The 25,501-nt window shown below is 56.8% G+C and overlaps 1 protein-coding gene and 1 long non-coding RNA gene across 2 annotated transcripts in view; one reads left to right on the top strand and one right to left on the bottom strand.

Annotated features, from left to right (window-relative positions):
- Positions 1 to 25,501, bottom strand: part of DNAH17 (dynein axonemal heavy chain 17) — a 94,082-nt gene that overhangs the window by 7,475 nt on the left and 61,106 nt on the right. The window contains exons 54-74 of the mRNA XM_043905345.1: positions 23,424 to 23,690; positions 22,562 to 22,723; positions 20,433 to 20,666; positions 19,176 to 19,340; positions 17,575 to 17,670; positions 17,219 to 17,436; positions 14,437 to 14,644; positions 14,073 to 14,188; positions 13,097 to 13,289; positions 12,583 to 12,818; positions 11,818 to 11,940; positions 10,086 to 10,290; positions 9,424 to 9,588; positions 8,675 to 8,815; positions 8,274 to 8,444; positions 7,712 to 7,834; positions 6,993 to 7,186; positions 4,217 to 4,365; positions 3,069 to 3,196; positions 1,275 to 1,502; positions 385 to 576 (exon numbers count right to left, since the gene is read on the bottom strand). Coding sequence (XP_043761280.1) covers positions 385 to 576; positions 1,275 to 1,502; positions 3,069 to 3,196; positions 4,217 to 4,365; positions 6,993 to 7,186; positions 7,712 to 7,834; positions 8,274 to 8,444; positions 8,675 to 8,815; positions 9,424 to 9,588; positions 10,086 to 10,290; positions 11,818 to 11,940; positions 12,583 to 12,818; positions 13,097 to 13,289; positions 14,073 to 14,188; positions 14,437 to 14,644; positions 17,219 to 17,436; positions 17,575 to 17,670; positions 19,176 to 19,340; positions 20,433 to 20,666; positions 22,562 to 22,723; positions 23,424 to 23,690 — 3,714 coding nt within the window. The remainder of the gene's footprint in view (positions 1 to 384; positions 577 to 1,274; positions 1,503 to 3,068; positions 3,197 to 4,216; positions 4,366 to 6,992; positions 7,187 to 7,711; positions 7,835 to 8,273; positions 8,445 to 8,674; positions 8,816 to 9,423; positions 9,589 to 10,085; positions 10,291 to 11,817; positions 11,941 to 12,582; positions 12,819 to 13,096; positions 13,290 to 14,072; positions 14,189 to 14,436; positions 14,645 to 17,218; positions 17,437 to 17,574; positions 17,671 to 19,175; positions 19,341 to 20,432; positions 20,667 to 22,561; positions 22,724 to 23,423; positions 23,691 to 25,501) is intronic.
- On the top strand, positions 13,158 to 15,892 carry LOC122695450. The gene is made up of 3 exons (XR_006341377.1): positions 13,158 to 13,902; positions 14,800 to 14,851; positions 15,295 to 15,892. It is a non-coding gene; the product is annotated as an uncharacterized LOC122695450 (long non-coding RNA).

Below are 25,501 nucleotides of genomic sequence, written 5' to 3'. Positions count from 1 at the left end.
TCCTGCGTTCTGCCTCCAGACACTGCCCGGGGAGGCCTGCAGCCCCCCGAGGCCCTTCTTTGGCTTCTCCCAGTTCACCACACTGCCCAGGGGGCTGGCCTTTCGGGGGGAATCCCTGTTCAGGTGCAGGACAAGTGGGTTCCCAAAGATGCTGACCCTTGTGGAGTCATAAAAATTGCCAGACAGCTGAGGACTGCTGGAGGGGCCGACCAGGGCCTGGGTGCTAACCACGCTATCAGATGGGTGGGGTCACAAGGAGCCTCACGTGTTCAGGTTTTCTTTGGCTTATGGAACCTAGGGAACGTCTCTTAAACATGAGACAGAACAATGGAAAGGGAGGGCGGGCGGGAGAACCACCCAGCCGGGCACCAGATGGGCCCTTACCTTGGGGTTGGCCTCCAGGTAGTTGTAGAGCACGTTGATGGAGATGGTGAGGTCCCCGTTGTTGAAGGGGTACGAGCGGTTCCAGCCCTGGGCCCCGAACTTGCGCCGCTCGGCCACCACGGCGTGGAAGTAGCAGAGGGCGAAGAGGATGCACTTGAACTCAATCTCCTTGGTGCACATCTCCAGCGTGTCCTGCGGGAGGACACCCCCCAGTCAGGGGGGTCCACACGGGCGTCCCGGGGGGCCCAGGGCCATCTCTGCCAGCTGCTTCCCCAGGCGGGGCAGGGGCAGGGGCGTGGAGGATAGGGGTGGGCCCTGAGGCCACTGACTGCTCTGTGCTGGTCTGTAAAGCCGGGTAGAGAGTGCTTGCTTGTCTCTGCTTTGAATGCAGCTGTATCACGTAAGTACTGGTTACAAGTCAAGTTACTGATACCTCTTCCTAATAAAATATTACCCAATATAATTCTGATGCAGTTATTAACATTTCCTCATTGTCTACACACCCCAGACTCTCCGAAAACAACCTATGCAGGGGGAGGGGATGTTTAGCAAAGCCTTTCTGAAAGCAGGTGGCCCAGGGAAAGGCAGACCCAGCTCTGAGTCTGAAAGCTAGTTCTCTCTGGGCAGGTGAGATTTTAACTGGTCTTCGCTAAGCGGGTGGCTCTGAGCAGAGAGGCTTCTGGAAGCTAAGCTGTGTCCTCACCGGCTCAGCCCTATGAGCCCCGCCTGGTGGCCAGGTGCTCTGTGGGGGCGGCAGCCCTGGTGGCCAGAAAGCCAGATTGGGGGACAGACATCTCTCACGGGGTCTCGGTGGGGAAAGTGCCAGGGAGAAGCACGCCAGGTGTAACACGGGAGGCGTCCCGCACAGGGCGTTGGCGAGGCCACCCTACCTGCGTGAAGAGGTCCAGGGCCTTGTGCAGGTTGGCGTACATGCCCGTGGGCGGCTCGTTGGTAATCTTGATGGCGTTCTCCAGGATGCCCTGGGGGATGATGTGGCTCTCGGGGCTGGGGGCCGGCTCGGCGCTGATGAACACGCGGTAGTCGTCGTGGCTGCCGACGCTGTACCGCTCCAGCTTCTTGTCCAGGGTGCTCAGCCAACGGGCCACCAGGTGGATGTTCTGCGGCCAAGACCAGGGCTCAGTGCCCGCACGCTCCTCCCCAGAACAGGCCCCTCCGCAGTGGCCCCCGCGGCCCCAAATCCTGCCGTCTGCCCTTCCCTGGGGTGCTGGCCACGCTGGGTCATCTCACCCAGTGACTGAGGCCCCGGAGTCGCGGCCGGTGCTGTTAATCAGGGCTCCAGGCTTGGTGAGTCCTTCCCGCCCTCCACCCAGCATCAGGGCTGAGATTACATGGTCTCCGCCCCTCCTCTGGGAGGCTTGCGTGAAAAGCAATGACCTGGAGAAAAGGCTACCCGCGTGCACTGTTGGTGGGATTATAAATTGGCGCAGCCCCTATGGATTAGCAGTTTGGAGGTTCCTCGCAAACAATGAAAAATAGAGCTATGTTGTGATCCAGCAATCCCAATTCTGGATATTTATCTAAGAAAATGAAAACGCTGATTCCAAAAGAGACAATGCACCCCTGTGTTCACGGCAGCATTATTTACAGTTGCCAAGGTGTGGAAGCAACCTAAGTGTCCGTCAGTAGGTGAGTGGGTGAAGCAGATGTGGTGTAGCAGCACAGTAAAACATGAAGGAGCAGTGAACACTGGATGGGGTGAATATGTGGGTAAATTTAAAAATATCTCTGACTGTAACCAGCAATACTGTATCATGGGATTTAAAATATAAAATCAGAGTGCATGATAATATCAAAAAAGCTGTGGTATACCTATATATGTGTGTACACACACACACACACACACACACACAAACATACATGGAGTATTACTCGGCCCTAAAAAGAACGAAATTTCGCCATCTGCAACAACGTGGCCAGTCCTAGAGAATATGCTTAAGTGAAAGAAGTCAGACAGAGAAAGACAAATACCGTATGATTTCACTTACGTGTGGAATCAAAAAAACAAATGGACAAACATAACAGAGTCATAGATGAAATAAACAGGTGGTTGTCAGAGGGGTGGTGGGAGGAGAGAAATGGAAGGGCGATTACGAGGTGCAGATTTCCAGTTACAAAACAGATGAGTCACGGGGATGGTGGGGAAGGTGAGGTAATGTCTTTGGTGAGAGATGGTAACTGGACTTGCAGTGGGGATCGTTTTTGTAAAAGGAAAGGAACAAAGAGAAGGACTTGAACCCAGGGTCCCCATATGGGGCCAGGCTAGGCCCCATGGACTGAGGTCCACCCTGCTGCGGGGTCTGCCAAGGCCGGGGCGGGCCTGCAGTGGGGCCAGCGGGGACCAGGGTGGGGGCTTGGACAGCTGCAGGGCCAAGGAGGGGCAGTCGAGCCAGCACAGGGGAGGAGGGGGGATGTCTTTCTCACTGTTGAAGGATCCACACTTGAGTCACCAGGACAGCGGTGACGTCCCAGGCCACCTGCTGACCAGGCGGAGCCATGCTTGGTATGGGAGCCTCCTGCCTCACCCCTTCCTTCAGGGGCTGTAGGAGCCCCAGCCAGGCTGGTGAATGCGAATCCCTTCCTTCCAGCCTTCAGGCCAATCCCCTCGGGTGCTGAGGCCCAGGGGGAGGCCTACCCCAGGGGCACAGGCACCCTCTCCCCCACACCTGCAGGATAACCCAGTGTCCGTTCTCCGCCGCCATGTCCAGGGCGTTCTCGGCCACCACCTCTTGTCCCTGTCCCAGGGACACGTTATGGAGTTTCCCGTTGTCTATGGTAAATCCCAATTTTTTCCCTGAAGGAAAGAAAAACAGGAAAAGCACAGGGACGGCTGAATGACAGAAACAGAGGTTCCGTGATCCACAGCTGGGAATTCCATACCCTCCCTCTTTTAAAATTTGACATAAGGTCAAGCGTACCGCTTTGAAAGCCATCTTTATTAGGGTCGTGTCATAATTCACAACGTTGTGCAACCATTTATCTGCATCCAGGACATTTTCATCGTTCGAGAAGTAGACCCTGTACCCATCTCACTTCCCCCACCCCCCGGCGTCTGGGGACCACTAATCTGCCTTCTGCTTCTATGCATTGGACGTTTCCGATACAAGGAATTGTAGAACATGGCTCCTTGCCTCTGGCATAACGCTCTGTCTGCTGTCCATGTTACAAGGGTGGGCCAGTGCTTATTTTTTTTATTGAAGGATAATTGCTTTACAGAATTTTGTTGTTTTCTCTCAAACCTCAACAGGAATCAGCCATAGGTGTACTGTATCCCCTCCCAGCTCCCTCCCCATCCCACCCCTCTAGATTGACACAGAGCCCCTGTTTGAGTTTCCGGGGCCATACTGCAAGTTCCCGTTGGCTCTCTATTTTACATATGGTAATGCAAGTTTCCCTGTTACTCCTGCCATACATCTCACCCCCTCCTCCCCTCTCCCCGGGTGCATAACTCCATTCTCTGGGTCTGTGTCTTCACTGAGCCTTTCATGGATTCACCTCGTTAGGATCAGCCATTCATCAGCTGATGGACCCGTGGGCCAGATCTGCCTTTTGGCCACTGAGAGAGCCAGTCCCTGTGAAGTGTGTGTTTGGGAATGTCCCCGGGAGTGGGAGTGCTGGGACGTCCTGTGGTTCTCCGTGTGACTTAGGGAGGGACCACCGCCCGTCTTTCCACCCGCTCTCGGCCCCACCAGCAGCGCACAGGACCCCGGCAGCGGTCCTTGCTGCGTGTCAGGCACTTGCCCTTCTGCTGGGTTGGAGGGGTCTCTCTCCGTGGTTTGGACCCGTGATATTGCCTCTTGCCGGCCACACTTACCCAGGGCTTCCACGTCCTTCAGGGGGTCGACTCCTGGGGAGAGGATGAAGAAGATAGGGGTGGAGGGGCTGCTTTCCTCGTAGGACTTGGAGAACTCGACGCTCCGGCCCTCCACGAACTTGCTGCCCATCTTCTCCTCCACAAAGTTCCTGAGGGGACAACGCTCGGTCAGACCCGAGGGGGAGGGCCTGTTTACCTGGGGGACTTTGTGAGGCAGAGAAGGGTCTCTAGGTGGAAAGCCAGTTTCTACCAGGGCCTCCTGCAAGCCGGGAGGCCGTGTGTGGTGTTTGCTTGGGGCGCCCTTGGCTCCCGTCCACCTGCACGTGGACAGGTGAGAGGCTCTAGCCCCTGCTTTCAAAGGTGTGCAGGGTCAACCGGGACGGGACTCAAGGTGCCACGGCGTCCAGGTGACCACACCTCTGCTCCCAAGGAAGGGGCCTGTCCCTAGAGACTTCCTGCTTCCCGCACACTTCCTGTCTGCTCTCCAGACCAAGGCAGCAACAAGGAGCAGAACCCAGACCCATCTATGGGTCCTGGTGATCTCCCAGGGGTCTGAGGAGGAAGGACGTGTGCATTAGAGCCGCCTCGACGAGCTCCAAGGACCATAAAACATGCACCATCAGGAAAGTCAGAGAAAAACCCCAAATTCTCTTCACATAAGCACCTCTCTCTTCCAAGCCCCAGGCTCTGTGTTGACCCTGACAAGGCTGGGGTCAGTCGAGGCTCCTCTTAGGGTGACCCTGGCATCTCATGTCGGCTCTCTGCCCCTCCCTCTTGACCACAGGTGGCTGAGCTCACTGTGTCTGAATGAACCACGGGAGCTAAACTTATGTCTGGTGTAGTCTTGGACAGGACGATGGCGGCCTCCTTAGGAGATGACTGCCAAGGGGTCAGCGGCCTGAGGCTCTGAGCATCGTGAAGACCCTCAGGTGGGCCCGGTCACGTCAAAGCATCCCTCGGAGTCAACAGGAGTTTGCGGGTAGGCACCAGGCGGATCTTCCTTCTCCTGCAGGAGTGACCCTCTCATTGCACCTCACCCCCACCCCGCAGTCTGGCCTTCGCTGGCTTTTGCACAGACTCCCGAGTCATTGCTGACCCCAGGCCAGCGAGGCTGCATGCTCAGTGCTGACCACAGACTGGCACGGTGTCCTGCTTAAGGCCTCCAATCATGTTCAGTTCCTGCCTTTGAAATCGACCTGGAACGTCACTGTGGGGATCCCTGCCTGGGAAGGACGTCCGGGAGGTAGCGGGTCCCGCCCCGGGGCAGGAATGTCACGAGCTCACTGCTGCTCCTGGCGTGGCCGGGCCACGTGGTCGCTCTCTGTGGATGAATTGATGGCAGAACAGCAGGCGCCTGGTCCTGGTCGGGCTCCTCTGCTCAGGCCCTGCGTCTGCACACGTGGGTACCAGAGTCACCCCCAGCGGCCTGCTTGGGGCAGGTGTACAGATCCGGCTGGTGTTTTGGGGGGCCTGATGCCAGCGCCCTGTCTGCCATGGGCGAGTGACCCTCCTGGGGCCTGTGGGCGGGAGGAGGGAAGGCAGTGGGCTCGAGGGGTTGGTGGAGGGCCAAGTCAGCCTGGGTGGAAGGCGCTGGGGCGCCTGGCGCCCGGGCTCTTGCTGACGGTGTGTTGTTACTATTCGCCGTGGACGTGGACCTGGATCTCCTTGCTGTTGAGCTCCGCTCCGCTGTCTCACTGGGGAGGTGAATCTGCTTCCCTCGCCTCCATCATGGAGCGTGACATGGGAGCGCCTGGCGTTCATGGTCTCCCACGCGGTCCCGGTGCCCTTTCTCCCATGTGACTTGGGTGACTCACGAGCGCTCTGGGGGCGGTGAATCTGGACACCCACACGCGCTCAGCTCTCCCAGGGATGGTCAGCGCCCTTCCCCTTGGTCTTCCCCAGACTTCTTCCATCCTTGCTCTGGCGCTGAGCCCACGTGGGTCCTGCTCTCTCCCTGGACCTGCTTGGCTCTCCCTTGTGACGTGATGTCTGGCTTCACTCTACCTGCTTCCTCCTGCGCCCAAAACCCCTCCGGGTCCCGTTCCTCTTCGGTCCCAGGAAAACAAAGCAAAACAGAAACAAACTGGTCTGTGAGCAACTGGTGGGTGTGAGTCAGGCCTTTGCTTTGTCAGAGGGGAATTCTATGAGGGACGTGGGCGTCTTTTGGGAAATCTGCTGGCTTTCGGGCCACTGGGACGAGTGGAAAACCAAGAAGGCTCTCTGAGAGAACGGGCCTGCTTCGGCCCTCCTTTCCCCACGACACTGCAGCGGTCTGCCTGGGTCGGTGGGTGTGTGTTATAGCGGTTGCTATTCCTGGAGTCTTTCTGTGCTCTGGGGAGTGAAAGGAACCAGGAGCTGAAACTCGATGGCTAAGTTTCCAGTCCTGGAGGCGGTTCAGGTCCAGGGAGGTTGCTCAGGAAATCACAACTGTTCCCTTTGCAAATGAGCCGTAAAAACAAAAGATTTACTTGAAGTCCAGCCGTTGAGACCACGCACGTCCTCTGATGCTGATGGCTCTGCCACTGTTCCCTCCCCACGGCGTCCTGCAAGGACCCCGTGTCGTTCGTGCCCAGGCTTTTTTTAAAAATCTTGGCGGCAGACCCAGGGAGTCTTGTCTTCTTGTCTCTTAGCTCAGGGTGTCCTCGCCCAGGGTCAGGGGAGGCGGGGAGTCCCATTGGCCACCTTTGGAGACCCCAGTGCTACGAGAACGGGTGGGATCCCATCCACTACCCAGCAGGGGCCCGGGGTGGGAGTGGCAGAGGGGTGGGGCACTCACTTGACGGCGTAGGTCATGCGGTCAGGCCGCATGCACCGCACCATGCACAGCTTCTGCAGCGCCGTCTTGTTCTTCCACTCCTTGGGGAAGATCTCCTTTTCTGGGGCTTCCGACTCCACCAGCTTCTTCCACCGCTTGGCGGACCCCTCGATGTCGCTGTCTAGGTTCTTGAACTCGTCCATCTCTGAGAGGGCCTGGGGGCAGACCACACTTTCAGCTCTCCCCTGTCCATCCCGGGTGGGGGGCGGGGGGCACCCTGCCCCTAGGCTCTGGGAGACAACACCTGGCTGATCAAACAATGAGCTGCTGGGGGCTGGAGGCAAACCAGAGAAAGCACTGGGATGAGGGAGGAGGAATCTGATCTAGAGACATGACTTCTGGCTGCTTTTCTGGGGGGGCGCTTTGGAATGGGGGGGAGCCCTGCTCATCCCAGGGGACTGCCTTCCTCTGGTCTTTTGGACTCAGACCTTGACACTTTGCACACTTTCCTGGAGGTGAGCAGGGGGCTGAGTTTGCCACCTGCAGGGGCGTGATGATGGAGCTGCCGTGACCCAGTAGGACGGCAGGGTCCCTGTGAGCTGGCAGGCAGCCCATCACTCCCCAGTCCGTCCCCATTCTCCTGAACGTCAGGCTCCGAGTGCCTGTGTAAACACGCCTGGGCCGGGCAGGAAAGAGAGCGAGGCAGGGAGAGAACATGGTGTTCAGGGTCTAAGACCAACCTTGATACCGCCCCAGCCCTGGTGCTGCAGGAAGTCCACGGGCGACACGACCCCGGCCTTGAACGGGAACCGCAGGAGGAAGTCCAGCTCCACGGGGTTCAGCTCCTTCTTCATGGACAAGACCTGAGAGGCAGGGGGCTGGCTTAGCTGCTGTCCTGCAGCTGTGCGGGGGGCAGGCAGACAGGGGCACACGCCCCCCCACCCCCCACTTGCAGGGGAAGCACTGACCAGCCCCTCTGGGTCGGCCCACAACTTGGTCAGCCCCTCATTTGTTTTTATCGTGTTGGCCAAAAAGTTCGCTTGGCTTTTTCCGTCCCTGTCGATGGCTCCTATCAGGGCACCTTCCCTGGTCTGAACTCAGGGGTGTCCCACGGCAGTGCCTCAAACCCATCGATCACCAGGAATGGTGTTAAAGTGTGGGCTTGGAGCCACTGGGTCTGAGCCGGAGCCCTAGGCTCTGCATCTCCAGCACCCCTGAAGGGTCCGCTGCACGCCCCCACCTCGCCCCTCGGGGCTCCTTGTGGTGCCGGGTCCCTCCCAGGGCCCCGAGGCCAGACGTTACCTGAAACGCCACCTGTGCGAGGAAGATGAGCTTGTCACGCTCGAAGAGCCCGCGGGCCGTGTACATGTACACCGAGTAGGTGATCTCGTCCGTCAGGTTGATCACGCGCTGTTTGACCTCGTCGGCGGGCGTGGTCTTCTGGATGGCCTTCTCGAACACCACGTTGAAGGCCTGGGGGTGTCACCGGAGGCAGGGGCTTGGGGACGGCCCCTGAGGCTGCTCCACTCTGCCCATGCCGGCTCTGGTTGGTTTCCGTTGGGGGTGGAGGTCTGGGGACACTGCTCAGACCCTCACTCCCTGGGCTGGTGCTGGTCAGACCTGGCGCCCCAGCTCCCGCCCCTCACGCCCACCTGCAGCCCGGACCCCGAGGGCCGCAGCCCCGGGCCCGGAGGCAGCCGCACCTTGAGTGAGAACTGGTAGATGGGGTTGATCTTGTTGAGGTCATTCAGGATGAAGTACAGCAGGGACGCCCTCGCCGCGGCCGGCCGGTAGTTCTCTCTCGCCTCGTTAATTTTAACTTCTGTGATTTTCGCCTCTTGCACCTTGAAACGAACAGTCACTTAGGGTGGAAGACCTCAGTAGACTTTTCTCCAAAGAAGACAGGCAGATGGCCTAGACGCACATGGAAATATGCTCACCATTGCTGATTGTTAGAAAAAAAGTACACATCAAAACCACAATGAGGTGTCACCTCACACCAGACAGAATGGCCTTCCTTAAAAAGCCTACAAGTCCTGGAGAAGGTGTGGAGCAAAGAGAGTCCTTTGCTGCTCCCACTGTTGGTGGAAATGTAAGTTGGCGCAGCCACGATGGAGAACAGTGTGGAGATTCCTCAGAAAACTGGAAATAGAACTACCATATGATCTGGCAATCCCACTCCTAGGCATATAACTAGACAAACTATAATTCAAAAAAATGCACGCAGCCCTATCTTTATAGCAGCACCATTCACAATAGTCAAGACATGGAAATGACTTAAATGTCCACCAACAGAGGAAGATGACGTGCCTGGTGGGCATCTGTGCCCCCGACCCTGTCCTGGGGCCCCTGTGAGGCTGTGACTTCTCAATGACCGTCAGCCCACCGGCCATGCCTGCTGTGTGCTATGGCTGGGGGTACGAGGGGGTGGGTCCCCGAGATGGTTTCTTACTTTCTCCTCAATCTCACTGGCCGTGTGTTTGGTGGTCTCCAGGTTCTCCACTAAGGCAGTGTCTCCCAGAAAGTTCCCCGATGCAGCCGACAGCCGGGCCAGCAGAGAATCCTCCAGCTCTTTCAGAACAATCTTAAATTCATTCTGGGACTTGGTGAGATTTGCCTGCAAGTGGGACAGGGACCCAGGAAGGGAACTCAATTGCTGGCACGGCCTGGCCTCCCCATCTGGGGGGGGGCGCTTGGGGGTTCAGAGCCTCTCGACAGCTTAGCCGAGGCCCCTGCAGCTGCCTGTCACGCGCAGTCAGCAAAGGTGTAGGAACCACAGTGGAGCCGGGGACCCCTGTGAGCCCATGGGTGTGGCTCAGACAGCCCAGGAGGGGACTGGTACACTGGGGCTGGTAGCAAAGACATTCTCGTGGGGCGGGAGTTCAGTGCTTTTGGGTCCGGGGTGCCGCTGTGGACTCCCGTTCTCTCAGTGACGTCGTCACTTGATTTAGAATCAGGTTTGGGGGGTCGCTGGGGAGGCGGAGTGACTCATTTTGTTGTATAAAGCACACTCGGTGTGACAAGTGGGGGCCCCTTCAGAGTCGCCGGACGTGTGGGCCTTGGAGACCTGCCCCCTCGGTCCGAGCCGCCCGCCCTGCTCCTGCCTCGTCGCACCTTTAGCTGTTCCAGGTCCGGGCGCTCCTTTGCCACCACGGCGGCCAAGAGCTGGTCCTCCAGCCCGTCCCTGGTGACCAGGAAGTTGATCAGGGTGCACTGGGCCTGCATCTCGGGCTTGTAGTGGGGGTTGAAGTACTTGGTGTGCAAGATCAGGCGGAAGTTGGGGTGGTACTCCACCTCCTTGTCACCAATCTTAATGTACCTGTGGTCGGTGGAGGGAGGTATTAGGAGGGCCCCCCCCAACCCCCGGTGACCTCGGGACAGCGGCACAGATGCCCCCAGGACTCCCGCCAGCCTGGGAGGACAGTCGAAACTTCAAACGGAATGTCACTATAAAGCTGCTTAGAAGGAAGGTCTTCCAGAAGCCATCTGCACAATTTCCCACTTAACCAGGAAACCATTTCCCTCTAATGTACATGAAATTGGGACTTCCTGATGGTCCAGGGGTTAAGAATCTGCCTTCCAAAGCAGGGGATGCGGTTTGATCCCTGGTCGGGGAACTGAGATCCCACCTGCCGAGGGACAGCTAAGCCCTCGAGCCTCAACTAACGTCTGATGCAGCCAAAATAACAAAAGGAAAAAATTTTTAATAAAAAAACAAATGCATAAAATCATGGTGTATTGTGTTGGGGTTCACCTTGATGAATAATCTGAAACTTGGGGAAAAAAGAAAACGGAAAACCTTTTCTCCTTGGGGGTGCCACTGGCGTTTCTAGAGGAAGAACCTACTCTTTCTCTGGCTGGCCTGTTCTGGTCTTACAGGAAGTTCACTCAGCCCTGGCTGCACGCCTTACTCATGTGGGAGCCTCTGAAGAAATACTCAGGCCTGGGCTGCCCCCAAGGCCATTAACATCAGAAAGACACTGACCCCCAAATTCAGAACACCAGGACATCCGGGAGCTCCCCGGGCGAACCTGATGAGCAGCCAGGAATGCAGGTCGGCTCACCCTTGGCAGGGGTTCCTTCTCTCTGGCTCCCCACTCTGCTACCCCGTTTCTGGCTGAGCTCACTTCTGGGGGGCAGCCTCTAATTTCACCCCTGGGTATCATCACTCAGGCTGGGCCTTCCTCAGAGTCTAGCATATCAGTACATTTGTCACCTCTATTCTGGGCTTCTGCCTACACCCCTGCATTTATAGGCGACTCAGATCGACTATGACCTTTACATTTTCAAAGCTGATTTACATTTTTATGTTAGAAAAGTCAGATAAGCTCAGTGCATCAACCAATGAATGGATAAACAGAATGTGGCAGATCCACAGAATGGAATATTATTCAGCCATAAAAAAGAACGAAGTATGCATGCTTACTACAGCTCGAAAAGATACTCAGGGAAACCAGGTACAAATGTCCTAAATGCCACTGGATTGGTTACTTTTGGTTAATTTTACGTTATATGAATCTCAGCTGAACAGGAAGAAATAGTAATACTGGCTCAAGATTTGCAAAATGCATGAAAACAGGAAAAAAGATGACCATGAAGGATGGCCATTTGCAGGCAATCACTGATGCAGCATTGGTGTAGGTCTCCCTCCTTAACTGGGATGTGGACCCACCACTGCTCTCCTGGTGGCCCCACCCAGGGAGCTTCCCCGCTCACGCCCGTCAGTCGGCGGCGTTTTGCTGAAGCCCCTGCGGCTCCGAGGAAAGGAGAGGCCCTGCCCTTCCTCTCCGTCCGGAGGCCAGACCTCAGCGCTGAGGACCATCATGTGGGGGAACCTGTCACTCACTTTCCCTTTTTGATCGTGTTCCTGCCCAGCAGGGGGTCCAGAACCGGGTCGATGGTCTCGCCAATGTTCTCGATGAGCAAGGTGTCCCCTTCCGAGATGGCCTGCTCGATGATGTCCAGGTAGCTATGGGCACAGCACGAGGTCGTGAAGGCCCCGGGGCCCGGTGACCACGCAATCGCGTGCCCCGGGAGGGACGAGAGAGGTGACTGAGGGGCCGATAGTTTGCTCCTCTCCCAAAGGGTCCTTCTGGAGGGGAGCGCAGGGCTCTCTGTGTAAATCACCCCCGGGGTGGAGGGGGGAGGTTTGAACATGGAGCTGCTTTGTGGTTGCAGAACTAAACATCCCACATCTGCGTTTCCTCTCACCGCCCCACACCCTGGGAAGGCTCCCCGGCAGCTGTGTTATGGGCGCTGCTTCTCATCTGTGATAAGAGATGGCAAGATGACCAGCCGCAGCCTCCCAGCCTGCCAGTGACCGGGCAGGGCCGCCGCAGGTGGGAGTCGAGGTGATGGCCGCTGCCCCTGCAGGAGCGGCAGCGAACGGGGAGAGGGGAGCAGCGAGTGTGATTCTTCACTGTCGGCGCCGTTCCCTGGGGTCTAGGAACTAAGAAAATCTACCCCTCCGTGAGCCAGTTTGTTTCCAAAGACCTGTCCATTCATTTAACAAATGAAAGGCTATGAATGGGCTTCGCAGACTTCTGGCTGAGCTAACGGGCTGGCCACCGCCTCTGGAGCCCCCACCCCGCCCGCCTCGGTGACCACGCACCTCTTCTGTCCCAGGCGGATGGCCTTCAGCTCGCTGCCGTATTTATTTTTGATCCACTTGATGCCCTGCAGCTGGGCGTCCACGATGAGGGGCCAGCGCTCCGTGTTACACAGGATGGTGGCGTTCTCCGTGGACATGCGGTCGCTGGGGAGCCCCTGGTTGTTCCAGGTGGCCACGTCCGCGTCGTCGGTCAGCAGGGTCAAGGGGTCCAGACCATTCGTGATCGGGATCGGTACCTGCCGAGGGGGGCGGTGTGGCCTGACTCACAGCTCAGCGGGAAGCGGCTCTCTGAATAACACATGGGCCGAAGGGGAAGATAGCCGCTTGGCGCAGCTTGGGACCCGGCCAGAAAGGATGTCAGCATCGTCCGTGCCGGGCTGCCGTCTGCACCTTGGCTACCCTACAGCCTCCGCCTTGTTCATCGCAGGAGCCACGGTGAGACCTGGCTGGGTCTGCACCCCACCCCATGGACCTCCCAGAGGTCCTGAGTGATGAACGCCACGGGACCTCTTACCTTTAAATGGTTTATGTAAGGGATCCAAAACCTCTCCATCAGCTCATTGCGGTATTTCTTGGTGAAGTAGCCCACGTAGGAGACGAAGGCGGAGATCAGCAGGACGTCCCCGCACAGCGTGACCCCCTGGCTTTTGAAGTTCTCCACCGACTCGGCCCAGCGGACGTTTTCTGACGCCAGTCCTCCTACCAGCCTGAGGTGGGGTCCGGGGGTCAGTGGGCGAAGCCCGTGCTCCCAGCGGGAGAGAGGGCAGGCTGGAGGACTGGGAAAGCTGTGCTCCCACCTTTACCACGGACCTCATGACTTCAAAGCCTTCCTTTGCTCAGTAGTTCAGGAACAAACATGCGTTTTGGGGAGTTTGGGGGAGAAAACGCTTTAGGGAAGCAGAACTAATGCTTTCCGGGTGCGGCTGGGGACACCGAGCTTCCTTCCCCAGGGTGCAGGCATCACGTGCACTCCGATGCTATCTGACCACGTGACCTGACCGCCGAGGCCGCTGCCTGGACACTGCTGAGCACACGCTCTGGGCAGCGGCTAGTCCGGTGGCGGCCACCTGGCCCCGCGTGGGGTGGGGACTCCAGGCTGTGCTTCATGCTTCTCAGGCCACTAGCCCGAAGGCTGGTCCCCGACCCTGAACGGCACACCCAGCGTCCGGGAGCAGGGCCAGGTTTGAGGAAGTACGGATGCCCGATTAGGCTCATGGAGGTGTGTCTCTAGCATCACCTGAGCAGTCCTTCTTCCCGGTGACCGAAAGACCACCTCTGACTGTCCCGGCAGAGGTGAGTCCACAACCTACCGGAGGCCAGGTAGGCAGCCTGGGGACCTTCCAGGGTTAATCCTTATGACTCTCTGCTCAGAAAGTGGGGGCTGCACCTGGGGCTTATCCCCCCAGAGGCCGTACTGTGGGCTCATCCTTTTTGTGGGTGGGGGTCTGAGGACAGGACGGGTCTTGTGATGGGGTGGGGGGGCGAGGCACCTGTTAGCCAGCGAGATCACCCTATTGGTGGCGTCAGCCTCCTGCTGGCACTTGATCTTCTCGGCCGTCGCTTTCTCAAATGCTGACGTCAGGTTGCTCAGGTTGGCATTGAGTTCCTGGAAGAACCAGGTGAGAAGGCCCTGAAATTGGGGAACACTGAGGGCCCCTGGCTCTCCCGGGAATAGAGCAGCTGAGCCCTGGGAGGGCTGAGGTCCCCGAGGGGCCTGAGGGCCACAAGGCTGAGGCAGGCGGCCTCTGGGGTGTTCCGGGCCCCACATCAGATGCTCAGCAATTCACAGGGGTGGCCAGGCCGACCCCTCTCAGGCGGAGATGGTGGCTGGCCGCGCCCGTGGGCCGCACTCACGGCGATCTTGTTCTTGATGCGGGAGAGCTTCTCCTGGGCCTCGGCCAGCTCGGCGTTGGCCTCCTCCAGGGCCTGCCTCTTGGGCGCCACGTCGCAGTAGACCTCGTAGAAGCGGACGATGTTGATGCACCAGGAGCACAGGCCCGCGGCAGCCGTGGACTTGGAGCGGATGAACTCGGGGTCGAAGGTCGGGTTGCCTTGGTAGGGCCTGGGGAGCAAGCGACAGCGGGCTGGGGATGCAGGTTCCCGCCACCCTGCACCTGCCTCCACCTCCACATCTGTCTGCGCCTCCGGAGCCCATTACGAGCCATAGGAGGAGCAGAACATTTAACTTACTATCTTCTGGTGTCTTAATGATTATAGAAAGAAGACCAGACCGAAACTGAGAGTTCTGGCCTCTGGAGTGCAATTAAGGGTAAGAAAGGGAAAAAAGTGAAAGTCACTTGGTCATGTTTGACTCTTTGGGACCCCATGGACTACTATATAGTCCATGGAATTCTCCAGGCCAGAATACTGGAGTGGGTAGCCTTTCCCTTCCCAACCCAAGGATTGAACCCAGGTCTCCCACACCACAGACAGATTCTTCACCAGCTGAGCTACAAGGGAAGCCCAAGAATACTGGAGTGGGTAGCCTATCCCTTCTGCAGGGGATCTTCCTGACCCAGGAACTGAACCAGGGTCTCCTACATTGGAGGTGGATTCTTTATCAACTGAGCTATCAGGGAAGCCTATGAAAGGGAAAGGAAGTAGTGATTTCAAGTCCTCTGTTCTATATGATGGAAGAAAAGCTGCCCCTCCACCCCCAAATCTTCTCTGTTCCTGCTGCTTTCTATAGCTGGTCTCTCTCTCATTCTCCAGCCACTCCGGCCCTTGGCAAGAAAAGTGGTGTTCAGGGGTCGGCAACTTGCCCAGATTTATGCCAACAGGGAGTGTTGGAACCAGCGCCCAGTTCTCCAGCATCACCGGAGAGGCTAAGGCTCTACAAGTGAGACTTCAAAGAGGTGACATTACAGGTGTTATCTTACAAAAGTGATGAGGAGCAATGCCCTCAGATGCAGTTAAGAAGCTCCAGAAACTAATGTTTTTAAAATAACGGCGACATCATTGAGCATTAACAGACAGAGCTGTCTGGAGAACGAATTCTGAATGGATGATTCAAAATCGTAATTGAAGAGTGATTGGAGTTTAGGTGGGGAACACAGTCCATCACCTCCTCTCTCTGGCATTTTTTACACTCTGTTTAGGCAGTGGGTCTGCGTCTATTAAGCACACTCCAGACAGCATGGGGAGGTGACAGTTGCGATGTTTGCTGGGTGAAAAGGAGAAGACATTTATCATGGCACTATTTATGATGGCAGAAATGGAGACAGCCTAAACCCTCAACAGCGTAGGTATAGTTAATTACAATTCATCTGTGATTAAAAAAAAAAAAAGTGAAACAGTTCAAGTGTTTTGACAAGATAGGGAAAAGATTTTTTTCTCTTGCAATGTTAAGTAAAAAATAAAAAGCAGAACAGATAATTGCAAATATACAGTATTCTCTCAACTGCCAGGGGGAAAATCTTTAGAAAAAAGACTGAAAGGAAACATGCTAAATATTGACACAGACCACTTGCTGGAAGTGGGTCTGCAAGTGTTTTTCTTAAACTTTACACTAGTCCTTAGTCATCAAATGTTTTTCAGTCGTCCAGCTGTCTTCTGATACAGATGGAACTAAGAGGTTGAGGTCTCACCTGGAGTCACTGGGGTCATGGGAAGGTCTCCCTTTCTCGGTTGGGGTCAGGTCAGCTTGGCCCTGAAATTGGGTTGCCAGGGGATGGCCAGGCACAGAGTGCTCACAAGTGTGTGTGTGCTAAGTTACTTCAGTCATGTCCGACTTTTTGTGACCCCGTGGACTGCCGCCCACCAGGCTCCTTTGTTCATGGGATTCTCCAGGCAAGAATATTGGAGTGGACTGCCATGCCCTTCTCCACGGGATCTTCCTGCCCCAAGGACCGAACCTGTGTCTTTTATGTCTCCTGCATTGGCAGGTGGGGTTCTTTGCCACTAGCGCCACCTGGGAAGCCTGCGCACAAGTGCAGTGCTCACCAATGCTAGTGTTACTGGATTTACGGGGCAAGATGTGGAAGTGCCCACTCTACACACCCTTTCCAAGTCCCACCTCGAGAAACAGACTGGGACCTGGGGCCCTTTGCTGCAGTGGCTGCACCTGGACAAATGTCTCCTTGAGCACCAAATGCAAAGAAACTATAAGGGACTAAAAATAACTACACGCATGCACAGCTGGGACAAATTATGAACAAGATACAAAAAGGCTAAAACTCACCGCTACTTCTAAAGTGCCAGGAGCAAAAGCAGGGTCCTGTGCATGATCCCTGCATGCAGCACCACCAGGGGGGTGGGCAGACCACCCCTCCAACCCTACCCTTCAATCCACCCCTATCCTCACCCCATTTAAGAAGCCAGATTGACCAAGGTTGGGGAGACAGAGGGTGATGAGGCTCCCCCCGAGCTGGGATCACGTTTCACCTTGATGCCCTGTTAGCTCAGGTACAGGTAGATGCACCCAGACTATTGCCTGCTGGCTTTGGGGTCCCGCCTTGCTCTATGCCACCCAAGACCCTGCCCTGTCCCCAGCAAGCACAGGCTTCCCTTGGGACCATGAAGTGTGGGGCGAGGGACAGGTAGGAAGATTTGCGACCACACAGGGCCTGGACATGACGTGCTCCCGACAGGCTGAGACCTGGGCGGGCCCCATGGGGGTGGCTGAGCCCCAACTCACTTGAACGCTTTCAGGCAGGCCTCGGGGATGTGCTCCTTGTCGAACTTTTTCAAGGAGTCCAGGAAGGTGTCCACCTTGCCCATCATGATTTTCGCAGCTTTCCAGCTCTTGTCCTTGGGGATCTTGCCCCCGGGTGCAGTCAGAATCATCACAGCAGCTGTGACATTGACAACAGCATCCGGGGGGGACCCGAAGGACTTCAGCTCTGTTAGGTTGTTCTGCAGAGACAGGTGGATGGACCTGAGTGGGGATTTAGCCCTGAGCAGGACCAGGAGGTCCCCGGCGATGACCCCATGGCATCTCCTCTCAGCTCAGGGGTCCCAGTCCCTGATTCTTCCTCCTTCTCTTGCCCTCACCTTGTTCAGAGTGTCAAGGGCCTCTTGTGCAGCCAGCAGGGCTGGCTCTGCCTTGGCCAGGTCCGTTTCACAGGCCTTTTGTTTCTCGGTGACATTCTGGAAGGAAGCCAGATGGGAAAGATGGATGCTGGGGCCCATGTGGATGGCGCATGTGAAGGGGGACCCTGAAGGGTGGTGAGGAGGGCCACTCCCCTCTGCTCTCACTCTCTGGGTCACTGTCCAGAGCCCACCTTCCTGCCCCCCAACCCCTGCTGCCTCCTTTGCCCCAAAACACTCAGGTCAGAAGGCGCTGGGCATCAGCTGACTTGGGATTCAGGAAGGGGAACAGTGCCTTCTCTTGGCTCCAGCTTCCAGGCCCAGAGGAGAAACCTGGGGCCATGCAGGCCACCCTCCAGGGCTTTGAGGCCTCTTCTCTTGGTGCCATTGTGTATTCCCTCCAGATTGGGCCAGTTTCGGAGGTGGAGGCCATCCTCCTCTTAAAGTGCGAACGCCCTCATTCACACATCCATTCATTCATTCACACATGTATGCGTTCACTCGTTGGGTCGTTGGGTCAAGTTGGGTCGGGAAGAACCTCTCTGAGCTTCTAGGCACCAGAGAGATCGGGAGAAGCTTCCTATCGATCAGTCAGGACCCGAGTGACAGCAGAGGGAGACCAAGGCCATGGCGGGCTGCGGGCTGTGCTGGGCATGGGGGCGGGCGGACCTCCCGGAGCAGCCCATGCTGTGCCCGACTTCAGGGAACAGGGCGTGGAAGGCGCTGACTCGGCCGGTGGTGCTGGGAGCAGCCCCCAGCCTCCCTGGAGTACACCTGGGTGGGCCCTTTCAGGATCAGGGGTTGGAGAGGGGTAGGTGCCCAGACATTAAGCTGCATGTGAGTATCGAATGGCAGGTCCCGGGGTTCCGGATGCAGGTGCGGGCCCTGGCTCGGATCCTGGATGTATCACTTGCTAATTTTGAGACATCAGGCACATTGCCGACCACCCTAACAGGGCTGTGGTCATGCAGTTGACCGTGAGGGATGGAGGGGAGCTCCTGGGACCCTCCTTTGTTCCAGCACTGGTGGGAAGGGCTCAGGCTTCCCTCTCCTGTCTATCTGCTGTGGGAGGAGGCTGACTCAGGCCCTCTCAAGAGACAGCAGACAATTACTGAGGCTCTTAATTTAGACCCTCAGGCAGAGGCATGACTGATGACGCAAAGGGCATGCAGACAGGGGCGATGAGAAATCAGCCTGACCACAGGGACCTTCAGCGTGGAGCCCACCAGAGTCGGGGGTGTCAGAACCTCTGGGGGCTCCGGGTGTAGGAAGTCTGAGGCCCAGGGCTCCGAGGCCATCTTCTCAAGCCTTGATGTGCTCACATGAGCATGTCCCTCAGATGCAGACCCAGTTCAGCAGAACTGGGGTCTGGGAACCTGCATTTCTTACCAGCTCAGGAGATGCCACTGCAGGGGCCTGGGAGGGCAGCCCGCTGCTGAGCCGGGGGCCCTGCGTTTGGGGGAAATGCCCTTCCTGCGGGGGTCCTGCTGGGTTGCCCGGGCCCATAGGGAGATCCTGGTCACTCAGGGAAGGCGCCCGGCTGAGCAGAGCTGCCCACCGCCTACCTTGTTGATGACCTCCACCTTGATCTCCTCCTCGTCAGCAATGGCTTTCTCCTTGCTGACTTTCTCGGTCTCCACACCCACCACGTGGATCAGCTTGTCTGCGTTCTCATTTTTCTGCTTGAGCTCTGCCTCCTGAACTGCCAGCTTGGCTTTTAAATCATCCACCTGGAGGGGGAGGTGAGGGAGACAGGCAGGCTGGGGTCCCGGCCAGTTGCTTACTGCTCCCTGGGATGCATTGCTCAGTGCTTTTTTAGCTTCTCCAAGGTAAGTATTCATTGAGCACCAGCTGTGTACACAGGGCCATCACAAGTATAAGACCCGTTCCTGAGGCTCGGGGAAGCAGCAGTCAAGGTGGCCGGGGTGCCAAGGAGTCATGGGGAGGCTGGTGGGGCTGTCAGAGCTGGGGGTCGGGGATGAAATGCTCCCTTGGGTGCTCGGGTGAGGCCCCAAGTGGCCGGATGGAGGGGGTACTGGGAAGTGGTGAGTGATGGGGTGAGACATCCTTCCCCATCTGGGTGATTTCTACCATTGGGGAAGCCCCTCGGTGCTGTAACTGCCCTCTCCTGGGCTCATTCACTGTGTCCTAGGACCACTTCCGGAAGGTACATTTGGGGAAATGAAACGCCCGCTGGGCCAGGCTCCTCTTTCTTTTCTCTCCAGGGAGGGGACAGGCCACTTCTCGGCTCCTGTAAGCACTTTCTTGGACATCCCGCACGACTGTGTCCCCCTATGGACCCCCATGGGGTGGTCAGACACCTGCCGCACCGCCTGTATCGGGGTCGTCCCCCACCTGCAGCTTTGGCCGGGAGGCAGGGACTCGGGGGCTGTTTACCAGGCCCCCCGGGGAGACGCCAACAGTGGGCAGTAAAGAGGGAGCCCGGGCCACACCAGGGAAGACACTCAAAACCAGGCAGAAGACTAAAAATTAACGTGGCGTGAAAGTACGCCAGACACTATTCCATCGGGACGTGGCAGTGTGAATGGTGCTCTAGGATGGACCTGCCTTCCTGGGCTGCACTCGACGGGACGAGCAAAGCCCTCCCGACTCGGAGGCCCCCGCTCCCCCGGGAAGCACCTGACGTAGCATCAGCATCCCGAGAGGACCCGGGACCCACTGTCAAGGTCAACACCCAGACCCTCGCTCTGGTTTACAAGGGGAAGTTTCCCCAAGGCAGGGGTCCTGGTCCCCTTACCAACACGTCACACATCTGGGGGAAGGTTCCGGAAGCGCGGCCCGTGGCCCCGCCCTCCTCTTACCTGAGAGGCCGTGCTCTGTAGCTTCATCAGCCCGTTCTCCAGCCTCTCGATTTTGGCGACCAGCTCCATCCTCTTCTTGGCCAGCAGGTTCTGGTACAGCTTGATCTGCTCCAGGAAGGTTTTGGGCGTGGTGTAGTTGTAGCGCCTCTCGGTGGCCAGGTACACCTTGGACATCTCGTTGACGGTCGTGTGCACGTAGGACATAAAGAGGCTGATGGAGGCCTTGACTTCTGGCTACAGAGACAAGGCAGGCCCATTCACTCCCCAGTGCCCTGGTGGGAGGGACCCAGGGGAAGAGGAGGCTGCTGGCCATAGTGGACCACAAGGGGGGTTCCCTTACTTGCCAAGGACCCTGGATGAGAGGTACCCCCCTCTCAGTCTTGGTGGCTCCAGTGCCCAGTGAGGGTCGAGATGACAAGGCCTGCAGGGCTCTCGTGGGCAATGGTGACATTGCACCACCAGGGCACCTTTCCACAGCCGAGGTTATGACTGTTCTATAAGTCACACATTCCCATATTCAACGTATTTGAATAACCAGGTTAAGTCTGCAAGCATGTATTGGGCATTTCCTGTTGTGGGCCTGGGGGGTTAGTAACTCCTTTCCCAGCCTCCTCTGTCCTGTGTCCATGTCAGGATCACAGCCCCTAACCACCTGGGGCCCCCCAACCTGCCCGAAGACAAGCAATGGGAGCTTTGCCCCACGAATTGTCTGAGCAACATTTGTATACATGTGCTAAGTCGCTTCAGTCATGTCTCACTCTTTGAGACCCCATGGATGGCAACCCACCAGGCTTCTCTGTCCATTGGGATTCTCCAGGCAAGAGTACTGGAATGGGTTGCCATGCCCTCCTCCAGGGGCTCTTTCAGACCCAAGGATTGAACCTGAATCTCCTATGTCACCTGCATTGGCAGGTGGCTTCTTTACCACTGGTGGTTTAGTTGCTAAGTCATGTCTGACTCTCTGTGACCCCATGAACTGTAGCCTGCCAGACTCCTCTGTTCATGGGATTTTCCAGGCAAGAATACTGGAGTGGGTTGCCATTTCCTTCTCCAGGGGATTTTCCCCACTCAAGGATCGAACCTGGGTCTCCTCCTTTGCAGGCAGATTCCTTTCTAACTGAGCTACCAGGGAAGCCCTTCTTTGCCACTAGCGCCACCTTAATTTGGGAAGGTACTCATCCGACACATGCTTCTTGGGCATCTACTTGGCCGCCCTCACAGGTGTGGGTGGTGGGGCCGTCCCCCGGTCCTAGGAGGCTCCCGCCTCTATGGTTCCCTTGGGGCGTGGAGGACACATTGTAAGAGTGGCATTCCCAGGAATGGCTCATCCTGCAACTGAACACTCTAACGGCGCAAGCAGGGAACTTTGCCCATCTTTAAAAGCTAGGGAGGAAGATAACTTCAGGCTTATTTTATCCCACCGAATAAGTGTGCAAAATAAATCAGACACAATAACCACATGGGATTTTACCTAGCCTTGCGATCACTTGCATCAGCTGGGTCAGAGTTTAATGATCATTCCTAGCCCAGCAATGAACTCAAATGGTGAATGTGGGCACTGTCTTTCGATAAAAGACAGACACCGTAAATGAAAGGGAAAAAATAAAAGACGACTTATGTTGCCCCATTGTACTTATCTTGCCCTATAAAAGGCAGGTTACAGGTGAGGGAGCAGCCCCCCTCGGGCTCAGCCACGTTGGGGCCCAAGGCTGGAGGAAAAAGTGTGCACCTGTATACATTCATGAAAGTAAATACGAGCTCTGCAATAGGCTCCCACCAGGGACTATGTTCAAAGCCCAAGTTTCTCCATCTGTTCTCATGTGGGCATCAAACCTCCCTGAATTGGCCCTGTGGGGCCCAGAACCCCCAGCTGGTTGAAATGACCATACTCCTGGCAGAGTGACTCAGGGCCACAAGATCAACAAATGATGGCCTTTGTTTATAAGTCTGATATTTTGAATGTTTCGGCATTGATTTTTAAAAATACTGCATTAAAACATCACTGACCCTAATGAAGTTTTTGGTGCACCCTTAAGTTTTGCACCCAAGGCTAGTGCCTCACCCTAATCCCGTCCCTGGAGGTGGATGATGGGGACCCCTCCCTCCCGGCTCTGCACCCCGAGACTCACCTGAATCCCCTCTGTGTCCTCAAGGAAGCGCGCGCTGACGGACACCAGGGCGTCCTCTGGCCACTCGTGGAACCAGTTGATAGCCGTGCAGTTGACCACAGCAGGGAATTTTCTTGCTCGCACTCGCAGGATGGAGCCCACAGGGGAGAAACACAGGATCACCTAGAAGTGGACACGGAGGCTGCTCTCTGGGGACGGCAATGCCAAACAGTGCTGCTTTTGCAGATAATCCCATTTAGAAGGGAAACTCTGGTGTTTGTCTCCAAGTGCAGGGGGTGGGGGGTGGTGCAGAGAACATTCCCCGTTCTGGGCGAGCAGTGTGGCCATTGCATGATGTGGGGGTGCAGGGGAGCCCAAGCCCCCCTCAGGGGGCCCTTGCAAAGAGGGAAAGATGGCTGGGTGCTGGAAGGAGTGGGGAGTCGGCACCCATGCTGGGCAGCGAGGATGCAGGTCGGTTTAGCAGGTCTGGTCCTTGCAGGGAGGCAGAAGAGCATTGCCACCTGGCCAGGGGCGGGGAGGGGAGAGGGCAGCCATCCTACTGGACACAGACCAGAAGGGAGAGAAGGACCCAGCGTGCACTCAGTCCAACTCGGGCAGCTTAGCCAGCGATCCCCGAGAGGGAACATGGAAGGTCAAGGTGAACTAATCTATTTAAACGTGCTCTATGGGGGAGGGGCGCATACAGAAAACAGTTCTTTTTGGCCACAGGGCACTTCTAACAGCCCACCTCCACCAGGCAGCCCACTGTACTCTCCTAAGAGTTTTCCACTTCCTGTGTAAGGCAGAGCAGCCCCCAAATCCTCCCCGAGGAAAGACCCAGCCTAGAAGACCCCCGGGACCCTCCAGGCCCTGGGACCCCTACCTTCAGGTGCCTGCGCACTTTGTCAATGAAGAACTTCCAGCACGCCTCCCGGGTGTCTGTCAGGCCAAGGGACTTCACCTGGGGCCGCATGGAGGAAATGATGTTCTCCACCTCATCGTCCGTGAACAGCCCGGGGATCTCCCCCGAGGCCAGCAGGTCATTGATCAGCACCAGGAACTGCTCCTCAGCCACCTGGGAGTCGGTCATCAGGAACACCGAGGGAACGTTCTTCACGGCCGACTTGATGTACTGGGCGCCAAGGTCAAGCTGGACCCGAGGAAGACAGCCTCAGCGGTCTCGCCGAGGAGATGCTCATTTAGAAGCATCTCCCACCACCACCCAGGACGGGGGGGCACCTGCAGATCAGCCCCGTAAGGAAAGGCAGGGTCTGTAGATGGAGACTTGGGGCCTCGAGGGGAGGAGACCCACTCATGGAGGCACCACTCGCCACAGCGCCAAACTGGAAGCGTCCCCGGGGTTCCTGGGCTGCTGACACATGGCCGGCCTCTCACTCAGCTTAAAGCACTTCAGAGGTCCGGCCCAGCTCTGGGGGCCACTACTCTGGCCCCGGGAAGAGGGTTCATATAAGTCAAAAGCATGCCGCTGCCTGGCCTGGGGACTGTGTATAGGGGACCTGGGGAGCTGACCCGGCAGGTGGGAGTCTGGCTAAGCCCCCACTCCCGTAAGTGCAGGCAGAGCGCTGGCTCACGATGAGGGACTCGTTCCGTCTCTCCCTTCTCGTTGCACCACCCGATTCCAGCCTTTGTGGGTAACCGGGGCTCCTGTGGCCCCCCTGCCCACCATCACCCCTGAGCAATCTCTGCTGTCTTCAAGCCATCTTCCACTTTGTCCCAGAACACCACCACATCCTGCCCCTCCTCTCCCCAGATGTCCTTGATGGTATCTTGTTTTCTTGGGACCATGTCCAGGATTTTCCATGAGGCACATGATGGCCCTCGGGCTTGGATTCTGACCCGAGTCTCTGGCTTCCAGTAGGGGCCCATGGCTGGTTGGTATGACTTCATAATATAATCGTGAATGTATCTGTTATACTAACAACATATACATTGTTAACTTCTTACTGCAACACTACTATCAGAACAATAATAATACATCTTCTAACCGTTCAGGAGTCTGCTTCCCCTAATAGGATGCAAGGTCCTATAGCTCTGTTTATAGCTGTCCTTACTTTCGAATCTACAGAGCTACTTAATAAATGATGACAGGATGAGTGCAAAGCTGGCTCATCGGGGGTGCAGGAGCAGCGAACGGGGACGACACGGATCCCAGAGCTGCTGGGGCTCATGCCAGGGAGTAAAATAGCAACAGCCATAGGTGGTCCCAGGGTGAGGTAACGGGAACGAAGCCCTCACAAGTGCAAACAGTATGATGCAATCATGAGGATAAAAGCAATATGATTAAGCTAACAGACTAGAAGCTTTATCAGTGGAGAAAACTCAGTACTGCTACATGGCGCCAGATGCAAGGATTCTCTCCACTCTGAGAGCCCTTGTGGGGGGAGTGGTCAATGAGGACCCACTCGGCTCAGCTGAGAATCCACACACGCTGATTCAATCCAGGAGGCAGGACCTACCTACCTTACGAAGACCTCGTCCTTAAGGCTTGGGTTTAAAAATTAGAGCTGGCTAGTGTTTGATAGAGTAGCTGCGGGGACTCGGACAGGCCGGACGCTCACCTGGAGGCTGCAGTCCCTGGCACAGCCTGAGAGCAGGGCCAAGAGCCAGCTGACCGTCCCCGTTATCCTTCCTGGGGCCCCAGCCCGCAGATCAGCACCCCCTCCTGCTGAAGTCCCAGGGCGCCAGGCTCTGGTGGGGGTCCAGACCATCCTCCCGCTAAGGCCACCTGGCCAGTGACTGCCTTGCAGCCTTGAGCAGAGGGGCAGGTCCCCTGGGCCAGCCTCGTCCTGGCCCACAAACGCACCAAGGCAGAGAGAGAGACACCATGGGACATGGTCAAATCAATTTCAGCTCTAATCTGAGCAGTGGCCATGATAAGCTCTAGACTAATCATGTTTGACTAGCTCACAGTTCCCTGAGAGAGCAAATTTTCCGGAAAAA

Source organism: Cervus elaphus, chromosome 5 (assembly GCF_910594005.1).
Source record: "Cervus elaphus chromosome 5, mCerEla1.1, whole genome shotgun sequence".
NCBI classification, from domain to species: Eukaryota; Metazoa; Chordata; class Mammalia; order Artiodactyla; family Cervidae; genus Cervus; species Cervus elaphus.
This window is presented reverse-complemented; position numbering and strand designations above follow the sequence as displayed.